At 41.7% G+C, this 15,891-nt stretch overlaps 1 protein-coding gene across 1 annotated transcript in view; it reads right to left on the reverse strand.

Annotated features, from left to right (window-relative positions):
- The window catches only part of SGK1 (serum/glucocorticoid regulated kinase 1), a 207,916-nt gene that overhangs the window by 81,111 nt on the left and 110,914 nt on the right, over positions 1 to 15,891 (reverse strand). Inside the window, exon 3 of the mRNA XM_073671278.1 lies at positions 1,735 to 1,807. Coding sequence (XP_073527379.1) covers positions 1,735 to 1,807 — 73 coding nt within the window. The remainder of the gene's footprint in view (positions 1 to 1,734; positions 1,808 to 15,891) is intronic.

Here is a 15,891-nt window from a genome sequence, read left to right on the forward strand (position 1 = left end):
CTGTTAACCCATGTAACTAGCCAAGTCTGCTGAGTCTGTGAGAATAATAGGATACTAGTGTATTGGAGAATAACAAGTTAAAACCCAGAGGAAGTATGAAGTTGGGTTCTATAGATTTTGGAGAGAATCTCTTGGGGCAAGTAGGAATTACAGCTGGTGTCTGAGATGAGACACATCTGAGATGTGTGCTGAAGACATAGTCCTGGAACATCTGGAAGCAGCTCTGATCGCTGCTGTTCAAGGCAGATGCTGACTGTATAAGACATCCGGCAGGCACCTGCTGTCAATGAAGAGGGCTCAGCTCCTAAGCCTGCTCCATAAATACGCACCTGATATTTGCTGTAGATGTATTGAGGTTAACAAGAAGAGGTTAAGATAATACAATTTTTTTCACAATTTCGAGGTTAAGGTAATACAATGTTTTCACATTTTCATCCTTTTCGTATCACAGATTACTAAAGGTATATAGCTCGTCCAGTAACAGGGTTCTCTTGCGCTGCTTGAGCATGTATAGATGTTTTTTCTGTTATAAATGGGTTATGTGTTCAGACAGCGAGGAGCACATAATCCTCATGATCATATGAGGCAGGCAGACATCGTTGTTATATGCAGCTCTCTGCCTGGACTGATGCTGAGAACCGATGATGAGCTCTTCTTCCATGACTTTGACTGCTAGCTTGTACGGCGCATGCCCACGTCAGACTCTATAGAACTGTCTGGTTGAAGAGTACAAGAATGAGCCAGAAGTCACAGTCACAGAAGAACTGCTCGTTATCGGTTCTTGGCGATAGTGCAGGCAGACAGCTGCATAGAATAACTGTCTGCTCAATGAAGAACACAGCATTGTTCTTTATAACTGCCTGGGGCACGTGCAGTACAGGCCAGCAGTCACGGGAGAACCCTGCTCCCGAACAGGCTATATATCCTTAGCAGCCTTTCATAGAAAAGGATGCAACTCTGAAAATAGATTGTATTTCAAAAGATTATTGTGTGTCAAAGATCTGTTACACAGAATCCATTTGCTATATTAGTAAAACCCATTAAATAGGGATCTGCTGTTTTACAGATATATTTCAGATTCAGCACCGGAAAACCACAGCAATTTATAGCACAATACATATGAATGGGTTTTTAAAAAACCTTGTAGGTCTGTGTGCACTTAAAGGGAATCTGTTACCAATTTTTTGCTAGCCCATCTGAGAGCATCATTATGTAGGGGCAGAGACCCTGATTCCAGCTATGAATCACTTTCTGGGCTGCTTGCTGCAGTTTTGATAAAATTCCAGTTTTTCCTGCTGCAGATCTCCCAGTTCTCTGAATACTGAGCTCAGTATAACCCCGCCCACACCAATGGTTGACAGCTTTCCGTGTATACTGTGCATAGGCAGAAATACTTATTTTATATGCATTGGAATTAGTGCAAATTGATTTGCTGGACCTTGTTCATAGGCCCGTCGGTAATCTCTGGCTACTGGACAGGAGCCCTGAGTACCACCTTCTACCTTCCGGGTTCCTGTTTTGATCAGCCAGCTTGGCATGACATCATCTTAGCAGTGTGGCACACATAACGTTGTGCCAGGCCAGCTAATCAAAAAAACGGCAGATGCCATCAGATGAAAGGCGGTTCTCAGGACTCCCAACCAGTGGCCAGAGATTGCTGATGTGGCTAGTGAACCAAGTCCAATGCTAATATACATACGCAGTTAATAATAACATAACGTTCTTGGATTTTACCTGAATCATTGCTACTCCAAAATGTCTTCTGGTCCATAGGGCTCAAAGCTTCTTTTTTGCATGATTTCATCACCTAAAACATGAACATAAGACACATTGTATTACATATGTGTTCAACAAGTTTACCAGTATTCGTGAATTCTAGCTTACTAATGGAAGATGAAGAACTTGAAATTTTGCTTTCATACAGTACAGAGCAAAAGTTTGGACACACCTTCTCATTTAAAGATTTTTCTGTATTTTCATGACTATGAAAATTATACATTCACACTGAAGGCATCAAAACTATGAATTAACACATGTGGAATTATATACTTAACAAAAAAAGTGTGAAATAACTGAAAATATGTCTTATCTTCTAGGTTCTTCAAAGTAGCCACCCTGGTGTGCCCTGTCAGGTTTAATAAGTGGGATTTCTTGCCTTATAAATGGGGTTGGGACCATCAGTTGTGTTGTGCAGAAGTCAGGTGGATACACAGCTGATAGTCCTACTGAATAGACTGTTAGAATTTGTATTATGACAATAAAAAAGCAGCTAAGTAAAGAAAAACGAGTGGCCATCATTACTTTAAGAAATGAAGGTCAGTCAGTGCGAAAAATTGGGCAAAGTTTGAAAGTGTCCCCAAGTGCAGTTGCAAAAACCATCAAGTGCTACAAAGAAACTGGCTCACATGAGGACCGCCCCAGGAAAGGAAGACCAAGAGTCACCTCTGCTTCTGAGGATAAGTTTATCTGAGTCACCAGCTTCAGAAATCGCAGGTTAACAGCAGCTCAGATTAGAGACCAGGTCAATGCCACACAGAGTTCTAGCAGCAGACACATCTCTACAACAACTGTTAAGAGGAGACTTTGTTCAGCAGGCCTTCATGGTAAAAAAGCTGCTAGGAAACCACTGCTAAGGACAGGCAACAAGCAGAAGAGACTTGTTTGGGCTAAAGAACACAAGGAATGGACATTAGACCAGTGGAAATCTTTGCTTTGGTCTGATGAGTCCAAATTTGAGATCTTTGGTTCCAACCACCATGTCTTTGTGCGACGCAGAAAAGGTGAACGGATGGACTGTACGTGCTTGGTTCCCACCGTGAAGCATGGAAGAGGAGGTGTGATGGTGTGGGGGTGCTTTGCTGGTGACACTGTTGGGGATTTATTAAAAATTGAAGGCATACTGAACCAGCATGGCTACCACAGCATCTTGCAGCGGCATGCTATTCCATCCGGTTTGCATTTAGTTGGACCATCATTTATTTTTCAACAGGACAATGACCCCAAACACACCTCCAGGCTGTGTAAGGGCTATTTGACCAAGGAGGAGAGTGATGGGGTGCTACGCCAGATGACCTGGCCTCCACAGTCTCCAGACCTGAACCCAATCGAGATGGTTTGGGGTGAGCTGGACCGCAGAGTGAAGGCAAAAGGGCCAACAAGTGCTAAGCATCTCTGGGAACTCCTTCAAGATTGTTGGAAGACCATTTCCGGTGACTAACTCTTGAAGCTCATCAAGAGAATGCCAAGAGTGTGCAAAGCAGTCATCAAAGCAAAAGGTGGCTACTTTGAAGAACCTAGAATCTAAGACATATTTTCAGTAGTTTCACACTTTTTTGTTAAGTATATAATTCCACATGTGTTAATTCATAGTTTTGATGCCTTCAGTGTGAATGTACAATTTTCATAGTCATGAAAATACAGAAAAATCTTTAAATGAGAAGGTGTGTCCAAAATTTTGGTCTGTACTGTATATTCAAAATTTTGTATGATATGTACTTTGTGTTTTATTCTGCCACCATTTTGCCATTCTCATTCAGATTGTTTTGGAAACATCTATTAACATGTCTGCTGATGGTTATTAAGGATGGGATTTTAAATGTCCGGGAGGCTCCTAGACTCCTAGACCAATTTTCCAGGATATGCCAAAACCTTCCAGACATCAGTATTTTGGAAAGCATCCCTGAGAAGCAAGGCATGAAGCATGAGAGAAGGGGGCAGAAAATAGGCATCGAGAGCTTGAGATTAGGTGTTGAGGGGTTGTGATCTCTAAGGGGATATATAGCTAATAGCTATAGGCCAAAAAATCTAGTGGCGCTCCTTGCATTCTGTTAACCTAGCGATCTTCCGGATATCGACCTTTAAAAGTTGGCAAGTTTGTTATTTCATTGTGAAATATTTATTCAAGTACAGCTAAAACTTGTGCATCTCCTTAGTGTTTTGTATTTTATTATTTACTTAATGCTTTTATGTTTGAGGGACATGATTGGGCCTAATGTTAGAAAAATATATAGACAAAAACTGTAAGTTTCTCATAGTAACCAGAGTTAAAGAAGTTGTCCATTACTTGGACAACCCCTTTTCATACCCCACGCTTGCCGTGCTGGCGCTGTTCCCGCGGTGTCGGCACTCGCTCTCCCCAGCCCATGCTGTTGTTGTGACACGTGAGCCAGACGCCCAATCAGCGCTGGTGTTACTGTCCCCACCTCCTGTCGAACTGAACATGAAGAGGAAGTCAGATCAGCTGCAGCCCGGACTTCCCCTTCCTGTTCAATTTGTATGAAGGCGGGGACAGTGACACCAGCGCTGATTGGGTGCCGGGCTCGCGTGCCATAACAACCGCACGAGAGCCCCGGGACCACGAGTGCCGACACTGTTGGAACCTTGCCGACACGGAAGGTGAGTATAGGCTTTTTTACTTTATTGGGGAAGGGGGTTGTCCTAGTAGTGGACAACCCCATTAAGTATTATTTTTTGTGTAGTGCAGATGAGAAAGTCGTTACTGTATGTTTGTCTGTATTAATTGTCACACATGTACCCTCTATAATGTAAATGTGCTCCAGCCATTCAGTAACACGAATCGGTAATTGGAAATTATTTATATTGCCCAGTTTTACTTTGCAAGGTTTCAGAACTTTTAGCTCAGACCTTTCTGATTGATTTGATTGTACACTTGCTGTGCCTTCACCAATTAAATCCTGGCTTATTTCAAGAACTTTTTCTCACGGATATTCAAGATGTTTACCATTAAAAAGCTTATTCTCTTTAAGAAGACTATTACCACAAAAATGTCTTTTTGTGTGTGTGCAGCCTGTTTGTTTTTCCTTCATTCATACATTTCAGATTTTTCCAGCGTTCATAATGACGCAGTTATATATTTGTGATGTACACACAGGTTGACTATTTTACCCATCCATATCAAATTAGGTTTGGTTACATGGGAGGCACCAGCAAGGGCTAGGTACACGCTTCTTACCCGACACAAAATAATGTTTCCAGTGCTACTATTGTAAAATGACATAGGTATATAGGAGGAAAAGAGCCAGAGGCCCATCAAGTTCAACCTTTCTCCACCAGTTATACATTTTCTATCGATAAATTATTCATAACCCAGAATGCCATTTGTTGTGAGGAAATCATCCAGCCCTATTTTAAATTCTGCCATAGTGTCTACCATTACTACCTCTTGTGGTCGGGCATGCCACAGTCTGACTGCTCTGACTGTAAAGAACCCTTTCCTATTTAGTTGCCAGAATTGTCTTTCCTTCACCCATAAGGAGTGCCCCTTGGTCCTTAGTATGGTCTTTGGAAGAAATAAGTCATGTGCAAGTCCTTTGTGTTAACCACACATGTATTCATAAACAGAACTCAGTTCGCCTTACAGGTGTCTTTTTTCTAAGCTTAAACAAGCCCAACGTTTCCAACCTCTCATCATATGATAGGCCTTCCATCCCTTGTAATAATCTAGTTGCCGCCTTTGAACTGACTCTAACTTCTGAATATCCTTTTTAAAATGCGGAGCCCAAAACTGGATGCCATATTCTTGATTTGGCCTCAGCAGTGATTTATAAAGGGGTAACAGTACTTTGGGATCGCAGGATTTTATTTCTCTTCTTATACATCCTAAAATCTTGTTTTGCTTGATACTGAGTACTGCTGCTCATCTTACTTGTAACCAGAATACCCACGTGATTTTACTGTTCTGTAGTACTGAGTATATTTCCATTAATTATATTTGCAGAATTACAATTATTCCCACCTATCTGCATTACTCTACATTTATCACATGCTATGTGTTTGCACATGCAGACATCTGATCCAGATCATTTTGTAATATTATACTGACAAGTTCAGATTTTAATATCCTACATAGTTTGGTGTTGTCAAACTGACACTTTACTCGCAATCTCATCCGCAAGGCCATTAATAAAGAGGTTAAAAAACATCTATCCTAGCACCGATCGCTGCGATACCCCACTGCTGACTATATCCCATTTAGAGAACGTACCATTTATGACAACTCTTTGTTTACTGTCATTTAACTATTTTTGTACCGATCTGCATATATTTTCCAACAGTTTCTGCTTTTGAAGCATCAGTATAAGGTCACAGCCCCACTATCAGTATTTGGTCAGTATTCGGTCAGTATTTTTTCTCAGGAGTGGGAGCCAAAACCAGCTGAGAAACAATCAGAGAAAAGGTATAATAGAAATAAGTCACCAATTCTGCATTTATCACCCACTCCAGGTCTTGTCTCCCACTCCTGAGAAAAAATACTGACCAAATATTGACCAAATACTGATAGTGGTGCAGTGGCCTATGGCTGCTCTTTGGTACAGTATCAAATGCCTTTGCAGTGTCCAGATATTTCACATCAGTTGCATGATCAACATCCATATTTTGGTAAAAATGTGAGTCTCTATGGGAAGGTGTCAACATTTCAGAAAATTTCCAGAGGTAGACAAAGTAAACTGTTTAACACATCTGTGCTGTAGGTCTACTTGATACATATATAGAAAACTGTACAAAAAGTTTTAGGCAGGTGTGGAAAAAATTCTGCAAAGCAAGAATTCTTTAAAACGTAGAAGTGTTATTAGTTTATATTTATCAATTAAAAAAGTGCAAAGTGAATGAACAAAAGAGAAATCCAGATCAAATCAATATTTGGCGTGACCACCCTTTGTCTTCTAAACTGCATCAAAGGATCATTTCTTCTAGATATACTTCCACACAGTTTTTGAAGGAACTCAGCAAGGAGGTTGTTCCAAATATCTTGGAGAACTAACCACAGATCTTCTGTGGGTGTAGGCTTGTGCATATCCTTCTGTCCCTTCAGAAATACAGGCAGTTGCTTTTTTATCATGCAATGCTATCAGGAAGGCATCTGGGCCCCACAGAGCCCTGATCTTAACATCTTCGAGTCTGTGTGAGATTACATGAAGAGACAGAAGGATTTGCTTAAGCCTACATCCACAGAAGATATGTGGTTAGTTCTGCAAGATGTTTGGAATAATCTCCTTGCTGAGTTCCTTCAAAAACTGTTCGCAAGTGCTACTAGAAGATATGATGTTTTGATGCTGATTTGAATGCAAAAGTTGATCATACTAGATATTGATTGGTTTTGGATTTCTCTTCTGTTCACTCACTTTGCTTTTCAGTACTTGATAAAAATAAATTATTAATACTTCTATTTTTTAAAGCATTCTTACTTTGCAGCATATTTTCCACACCTTCCTAAAACTTTTGCAAAGTACTATATATGTTTTCCTTCTTACCCATAATGAGATCAAATCTAATTTTTAACACTAAATATAAACAACTCACACAGCATTGTGATTTGTTTGTTTGATTGAAGCATTAGGTTGTGTGGCTGAGTAAAGTTTTCTCCCAAGGAAGAGCAAAGGGAGCTGCCAGCAGCAGATTTTGATGATCTGAGTGCCCAAGTGCATTTAGGGTTGGAATACCTTCCTCAGAAAAATAATAATAAAGTCATTGATAGCAGCAAAGTCATGTAAGTGCGTGTATTTCTGCGCCTGGTGCTCATACTCAATACTGAATAAATTGAGATGTTTTAAAAATTTTGTTTCCATTTTTTCATCATTTGCATATCATTAACATGTCTATCAATCCTGTGATTTGCATAACTGCATGACTTTTCCTTCTTCCTGTTACCTTTTCAATATTGAGGAGTGTATTTTCAGCTGGTCGCTAGACATGCAAAGAAGATGAAGTAAATGTAGACAGATGAGCAGGCAGTTCTCCCTGTGCTGTCAGGTGTATAGCTGCAGGCCTTATGCTGAGTGAAAATAGATATGGTGGAGTGCTGAACTCATCCTGCAATCCACACCAGGAGCGCTATTTTCTGCTGATTACATCCAGTGTCTCAGATTTTCCTCTTGATTACACAGCCAGAAAGTTACAATTGACTCAACACTACTTGCACCCTTTAAAGCTGGCCTAGTATATTCTCTGTGTGTTAAATATCCCATTGCACGAAGAACCATCACACTGATCCATGTTCAGTATTAACATTCAATACTTCTTCATCTGTATCGGAAAAAGGGGGCAGCAAGAAGTTTGTATGGGCCCCTTTCTGCACACTCTGCTGGGCTCCTGGAAATGTATGGTGTGCCTGCTCCTTCTCTGTATAAGGCCATGGCCCCAATCAGTGTTTGATCAGTATTCGGTCAGTATTCCTTCTCAGGAGTGGGAGCCAAAACCAGGAGTGGGTGATAAATGCAGAATTGGTGACTTGTTTCTATTATACCTTTTCTCTGATTGTTCCTCACCTGGTTTTGTCTCCCACTCATGAGAAAAAAATACTGACCGAATACTGACCAAATACTGACAGTGGGGCCGTGGCCTAATACTGACTTTTTGCATTAACTTGCATTGCATGAAACTGTATTGACTGAAGATTTCTACATGGAAAACCATGTGTTTCTGTCAACGCTGTGCAAGCACATGGCATCTGGAAATGTAATATCTAGCCAGCAATGCAGGGTACAATTATTATCTGTCAAAACAATTCATAATGTACGCTGTTACTCTTGTTATAATGGAGGACGTACTTGTCAGTTCTTTTATGATGACTTTGCAGGATACAGAAAGATTGGTGTAAATATGATACGTGAATTATAAGGGATTCTGAATTTCTGGGGAATCGAATGCTCTGCAGTCTTTAACCATATCTGATCTCTTCTGCGTTGTGCCTATGAGCACTGTGTATAATTTACAGGGCACAAGGAGTCTAGAATTATGTGCTCTGGCTCGGGGGTCAACATGGACAGAAAAGGGCCCCTGTGCAGGAACAGCATACAGACCCTCTGCAATCCAAAACCTCATCACTATGTGTCTGTAACAGAAGTTATTTCCTGCTTTTAAGATGCAAATGGACCCCTTACTTCTTGGACCCCTGTACGACTGCACAGCTTGCATTAGGCCACGGCCCCACTATCAGTATTTGGTCAGTATTCAGTCAGTTTTTTTTCTCAGGAGTGGAAGCCAAAACCAGGAGTGGGTGATAAATGCAGAATTGGTGACTTGTTTCTCGCCTGGTTTTGGCTCCCACTCCTGAGAGAAATACTGACCGAATACTGACCAAATACTGATAGTGGGGCTGTGGCCTAAGTGAAGGTTAACACGAGCGTATGAAAAATCGGTCAGAGTTTCATCCAGAAAAGTGGGACGATATTTTTCTCACTTGTTATCCATATACAATCTGTCTTTTACAGCAGCAATTAATGATTTAGAAGACCATTTCCAGTATCCTATTCTACAGAATTGTAATTTATCCATAAAGTCTGTGGCATTCGATTTATTTTGCACCCCATAGACTTGAATGGAAGAAACGATCGTATGCTGCGATTTTTTTCACACACCTTTTTGGTCAGTGAAAAAAATCGGTCATCCGCACTGCCCCATTGAATAACATTGGTCCGAGTGCTGTCCATTTTTTTAACGGGTAGCACTCGGACGTGTCAAAATATCTCTATAGTTTTTTTTGCCAGTAAAGTTGCATCTGCATTGAAACCTTTTAGGGCACTTTCCCACCATCTAGAGCCGCCTCTGGCCCCGACGCTGCAGCTGCGCAGCTTCCACCCTCATTTATTCAAATGAGCGGCCCCAATTATTTTTCACATGCAGACTTTCCTCATAGATGTAAATCTATGGGGAAAGTCCACATGCTGACCCGCAAGAGAAATTGACATGCTGCGGTCTGAAAGCTGCGCCGCATGTCCGTGGGTGATCTGCAGGTGCACGGAGACCCATACTGGGCATGGGATTTCTAGAGATCACATGCACTATGCTGTAACATCTGGCCGCATCCTGTGTAAACAAGACTCGCACAGCTGAGAACAATAACAGCCATCTATTACAGATCGCCCGATGTGCATTGTTTACTGCGGTCCGTCTATGAAGACAGGGTATTAAATGATCATTAAATGTTTACCGACTGGCGTTCATTTAGTGCCGTCAGTCGGTCCGCGTATATGAACCCTAAGACTTGCACGAAACCCTGTGTTTCTAATGTGTTTTCACTTTTTTTTTCTTTTTTTTTAACTGCGTTTTTTTTTTTTTTGCACCAATCATGTAATTCCAAGATTTCTCATAAAATCAAGAGTTGTAATGTGAAAAATAAAAAAAATAAAAAGTGATTTTTTAAGCCAAATAGACTAAAATATTATTCTATGAGAGAAAAACACCAACAACTGGCAGTAAAAAACATCATGGCTAGAGCATGGGGGTTTCGAAAAACTGCAACAATAAAAAGGGCAATTTTTGGACAAAAATTAGTAAGATGCTGTATGTGAAGTTATATATTTTAATTAAAATGAATCTTTAATAATATATATATGTTCTTATTAACAAACTTAGGTCAGATCTCTCATTATCACATGTGGTGAAGTTATATTTATCCAGACTATGGGTGAGCGAGTTCAGCTTACTGTATCCTGCCTATGACATTCTTTAGGTTATCGGTAAGACACATATCACAAGCTATGTTACTATAGCGAGCAAACAACAAACTACAAAGCCATATGGCGGGGTTAGCGTGTAACGACTGACAAGGGAGTGAGTGCATCGGAGGCCATTTGGAAAGAAGAGTCAAGAATGCTGACACAAAACAGAATGAAGCAAAGCATCCTATAATTTTCAATAATCCATAAATGACTGGTTTTTTTTTCTGACAGTTAATCCATATGTTTTGAAGAACTACCTATTCACTAGTCATGAGGTTATAGTAAGTAGATTTTTCTCACACTTTGCCACCTATTGATACTGACCTCATTTAGATGTCAGTGATTTTTCACGTACACAAAAAAACACTGTACAAGAGTCACCAGTGTTATTTATCTGATTTTCAGCAGTGTTTGGTCATTGTATCAGCTTTTACCATTAGAGTTTCACTAGTGATTTTCACTGATGAAAAAATAAATAAAATGACAAAGCTTCTCCTATTCATTACAATGTTAATCACGGACAGCACACTGATGCCATGATTTCCATAGACCCATAAGTTTAAGGGTCTGTGCACAGGTTACGCTTTTGTCGTGTTTTTTTTTTTCTACACAATTTTGTCACAAAACTTGAAGGATTTCCTAGTACCAGTAAAGTGAATGATATTCCTGAAGTCTCATTCACTCGTTGCAGATTTGCAGCAGATTTAAATCTGCAGCATGTCAATTCTTTCAGCGTTTTTGATGCAGTTTCACCGATACTCATCAAAAATGCATCAAAACATGTAAAAAATGCATGTTTTTATGCTGCGTTTTTCCTGCCAACACGTAAGAATTTGCATCATATTTGTGCACATACCCTAAGGGTCTGTGCTCACATTGCAGATTTGTCACGTTTTTGTTGAATTTTTTCTGCACAGATTTGTCTCAAAGCCTGAAGGGTTTCCTGATGCCAGAAAAGTGAATGAGAATCCTGAAGTCTCATGCACATGTTGCTTATTTTTTCCTTGCAGATTTGGAGCAGATTTAAATCTGCAGCATGTCAATGCTTTCAGTGTTTTTGCTTTAGATTTTACCCATACTAATGAGTGGGGGAAAATCCGCACCAAAACAAACGTAAAACATTCATAAAAAACATGAAAAAACCACACCTATTTTACGCTGCGTTTTTCCTTCCAAGAGGTGCAGAAATGGTGCAGAAATTTCTTTTGCTGTGTTCCCACTATGAGTTTTTAATGAGTTTTTGCTGCGTCAATTACAGTTCCAGCAAAGTGGATGAGATTTATAGAACTATAATGCCCATTATGTTTATTTTTTAAACTGACCTGCGATGCATGTTTCAAATCCGCAAGATGAGAATTTCTCTTGCGGGTACGCTGACTTTTATGTGCATATTTCCCCCATAGAATTGCATTAAATGCAGAAAATCCGCAAGTGAAAGCTGCATATGTGTTTTTAGTGGGTAAACGCATTTATTAATGCTTGTAATCTGCACATGGCTGTATCAGTAAAGTTTTGTCAAGTCAAAGCCAAACACCAGAATGTATCAAAAACAAAGTAGCTGTATTTAAAATATCATGTACCAAAAATAGACAAAAAATGCAGCATCAAAAACGAGATAAAACCCCATGTAAAAAATGCATTAAAAAATGCAATGAAAAAAAGGAAGTACCGTATTTTTCGGACTATTAGACGCACTTTTTTCCTCCAAAATTTTGGAGGAAAATGGGGGGTGCGTCTTATAGTCTGAATGTTGGGGGGAGGTATATATATATGCTGTGTGGGGTGTGGGGGGGAGCGGTAGCGGTGGAGGAGCGGGGCACAGGAGACAGCAGCCGCCCGCTGCAGCCTACACTGTGCCCGCTACTAAAGAAAATGAAGTGCTGTTGCCGGAATCGCCTGTGCCCGCTGTTAAAGGGCATGAATATTCAACCTCTCTCCATGCCCATGGGGGCACACGAGATAGCCCGGCAGCAGCAGGAGCCGCTACGCTGTGTGCCGGCTATTAAGGAGCATGAAGTCATTGCTCCCCGCGCACACAGTCCCGGCGTGGGGAGCAGTGACTTCCGGCAGCTGATCTCTCCTTGGCAGTGACGCCATGCGCGGCTCACATGTAGAGATCAGTACAGGCAGACCGGACGCTGCACTGGAGGAGAGAAGAAAGGTGAGTAGGAGTGTTTATTTTTTTATGTGCAGCATGATGGGGATTAGGGGGACCATGCATACCAGGATAAGGATGAGGGGGCATACATAACAGGATAAATATGAGGGGGCCATACATACCAGGATAACGCTGAGGGGGGCATACATAACAGGATAAAGATAAGGGGGCCATACATACCAGGATAAGGATGAGGGGCCATATATACCAGGATAAGGATGAGGGGCCATACATACCAGGATAAGGATGAGGGGCCATACATACCAGGATAAGGATGAGGGGTGCCATGCATACCAGGATAGGGATTAGGGGTGCCATGCATACCAGGACAGGGAGGAGGGGTGCCATGCATATCAGGATAGGGATGAGGGGTGCCATGCATGCCAGGATGGGGATTGCTGTGCCATGCATACCAGGATTGGGATGAGGGGTGCCATGCATACCAGGATAGGGATGAGGGGTGCCATGCATACCAAGATAGGGATGAGGGGTGCCATGCATACCAGGATAAGGATGAGGGGTGCCATGCATACCAGGATGAGGGGTTCCATGCATACCAGGATGGAGGGATGCCAGGCATACCAGGATGGGGATGGGGACCACGTATAAAAGGAAGGGGGGGCATATATACCAGGATGGGGGATATTGTCAGAATTGGGGGACATTACCCCTATACCAGTGTCAGCAGAAGACCCCCTCCCTCTTAAAAGTGCATCATAAACACATTTTTTGCTTACATTTTTTTTTATTTTCCTCCTCTAAAACCTAGGTGTGTCATATTGTCCAGTGCGTCTTATAGTCCGAAAAATACGGTAACCTTATTTACATATTAGGTGCAGAAATGTAGCAGAAAATTTGCAGCATCAAAAACTCACCAAATACTCATCATGGGAGCGCAGCCTTACAGTGTCTATTTGTAAATCTCTTGATTTTGAAAAACTCAAAACCATAAATGTATTAAATTTTGACCTTTATAGGTTATTTATTATTATTAAACCATGCCAGACACTCAATAGACCCATTTAAGAATGAATATCCATCAGATTCTCTTTTGACTCCCATCAACTGCTGTTATTGTAGCCCCTGAGCAGCACTCTGATCTTCCTTCCCACGTTTCAAACTCAAGAGTCATGTGTGGTCACAACTGGGACTCCTTAATGCTCCAAAATTCCATACCCACTTGATGTCCCAGAGCCTTTTACCTTATTGAATCTTGATTTCAAAGGCATCTGGGCAAGTACGGGGGTGATAATATTACCTGATATGAAGGCATTTCAGAACCTGTTCTTGGAACTGGTGGGCTCCCAGCCTTCAGACCCCAACAATCAGAAAGTGGCCACCTCTCCTGTGGCTAGATGATTACTTGACCCAGTTAAGTATAACCCTTTAACTGTGTCCTTAAAGTGAAGAAACAGATTGGTCATGGTTTTCTTTAGTGTTGTAAATCCTATGTATGTTATATCTGTTACTGGTAAAATAGCATTATGATTCTTCACACATAGTAAACTGAAAACTGATTGGTCTTGGCATTTGTCTCTTTTAGTGGAGTATCCCATCCTTACACTCAACTGGTTGGTGTTTATTTATATGACAAGTGTATCTATCTGCGATCTAGTCAAATTTTTGGGATTAGCCAAATCATAAACTATTTTGGTTGCGCAAAGTAGGCAAAACACTTGTGAAAGCTTCCAAATTGTGAACTCGGTGTTTAAATCTATTTCAGCGAAGACTTCTAAATGCAATAGTGAGAAATAAATTAGACGTGATGCTGAAAGCAGGAGAGTTCGGGGCATAATTTCAGAAGGTGCAACAGCACCCACTAATATGTAGACTATAAACATCCAGGCAGTCCATTCTTGACTGTGAGGACCCCCAACCAAACCCCGACGCTCAGCCCCCCTACCGCTCTCCCCCCTTTAACAATACAATAATGTAACTTTTACAATTGGATGGGTGAGGATCGGTCACAGCTTTATTAACTCTTTACACTCATTCCATTAGAAAGGCATTTTATTCCACAATAATTCAGTTTGTTGCAGCATGCCCTGTGTCTCCACACCGGCAAGTTGGCCAACAAGTGTAACTCTCCAACATGTCCTTTCTATTTCCAGGCCGCTGTGACTTGAAAAGTCTCTGATTCTCCTTTTTGCAGTCTTCACACCAGGGAGGGTGGTGGGACGTTCGGCTCCGGGACCAACAAAGAAAGGGAGGAAGGTGGGATGTCCCGGCGTTTATGTATCCATGGGACGGCTTGTAGCAGCCGTCCCTTCCGCTCTATTGGACCCTTCCGGGGACTTCAGGATCACTGGTCAGTAAGGGGCAGCGAAGGGGGGTCACCAATCGCCACGGCCCGGGGAGGGGCCCCCACAGTCAGTGACTCCTTCCTTATTTAGTATGGAGTCTACCAGACTGTGAGGACCCCCAACCAAACCCCGACGCTCAGCCCCCCTACCGCTCTCCCCCCTTTAACAATACAATAATGTAACTCTTACAACTGGATGGGTGAGGATCGGTCACAGCTTTATTAACTCTTTACACTTATTCCATTAGAAAGGCATTTTATTCCACAATAATTCCACTTGTTGCAGCATGCCCTGTGTCTCCACATCGGCAAGTTGGCCAACAAGTGTAACTCTCCAACATGTCCTTTCTATTTCCAGGCCACGGAGGATCCTGCGTACTCATAGGCAGGACTCCGACCCCCACCCATCATCATTAACGCTTGTTCCACTCCGTCCTGGAGTCCTAACAGAAATATGTCCAGTCCAATATCGGTTAGCTGAACCCCATCGGGCCGTATGAGGCCTGCTCTATCTCCTTCCAGCTCTCGGTGTCGTATCACTACACCACCTATATCTTTTACAAATTTTGCCATCCGAATATTTATTAGCTGCCTTGTTCGTTCGATGGCCGTGATGTCTCGCGCACCTCGCCATACCTCTCTCGGCACCATCTCCGACCATACTATCGTTAGTTTTCTAAAAAATGCTCTGAAGCGCTCTGTGTCTAGCTTCATTATTGCCATTAGTTCTGCGCTTTTGTAATGGCAAAGATCGTTTCCCCCGGCGTGTATCATTAATATGACCGGACCTGTCGCTTCTATACCTATCTTGATCACCTCCATTAGCACCTGTGGCCATCGCAGACCTCTAATACCTCTTCAGTTGAAATATGTGTTATGAAACCCCATATTCCTCCTGTCCGGGCGGACTTTTGCCCTTTTTTCTGCCCAGTATATGTACGAGTGGCCTATCACCCACACTGTTGGCTTAG

The sequence above is a fragment of the Phyllobates terribilis genome, unplaced genomic scaffold (assembly GCF_046119375.1).
Source record: "Phyllobates terribilis strain yellow unplaced genomic scaffold, ASM4611937v1 Scaffold_3__8_contigs__length_932513732, whole genome shotgun sequence".
Lineage (NCBI taxonomy): Eukaryota > Metazoa > Chordata > Amphibia > Anura > Dendrobatidae > Phyllobates > Phyllobates terribilis.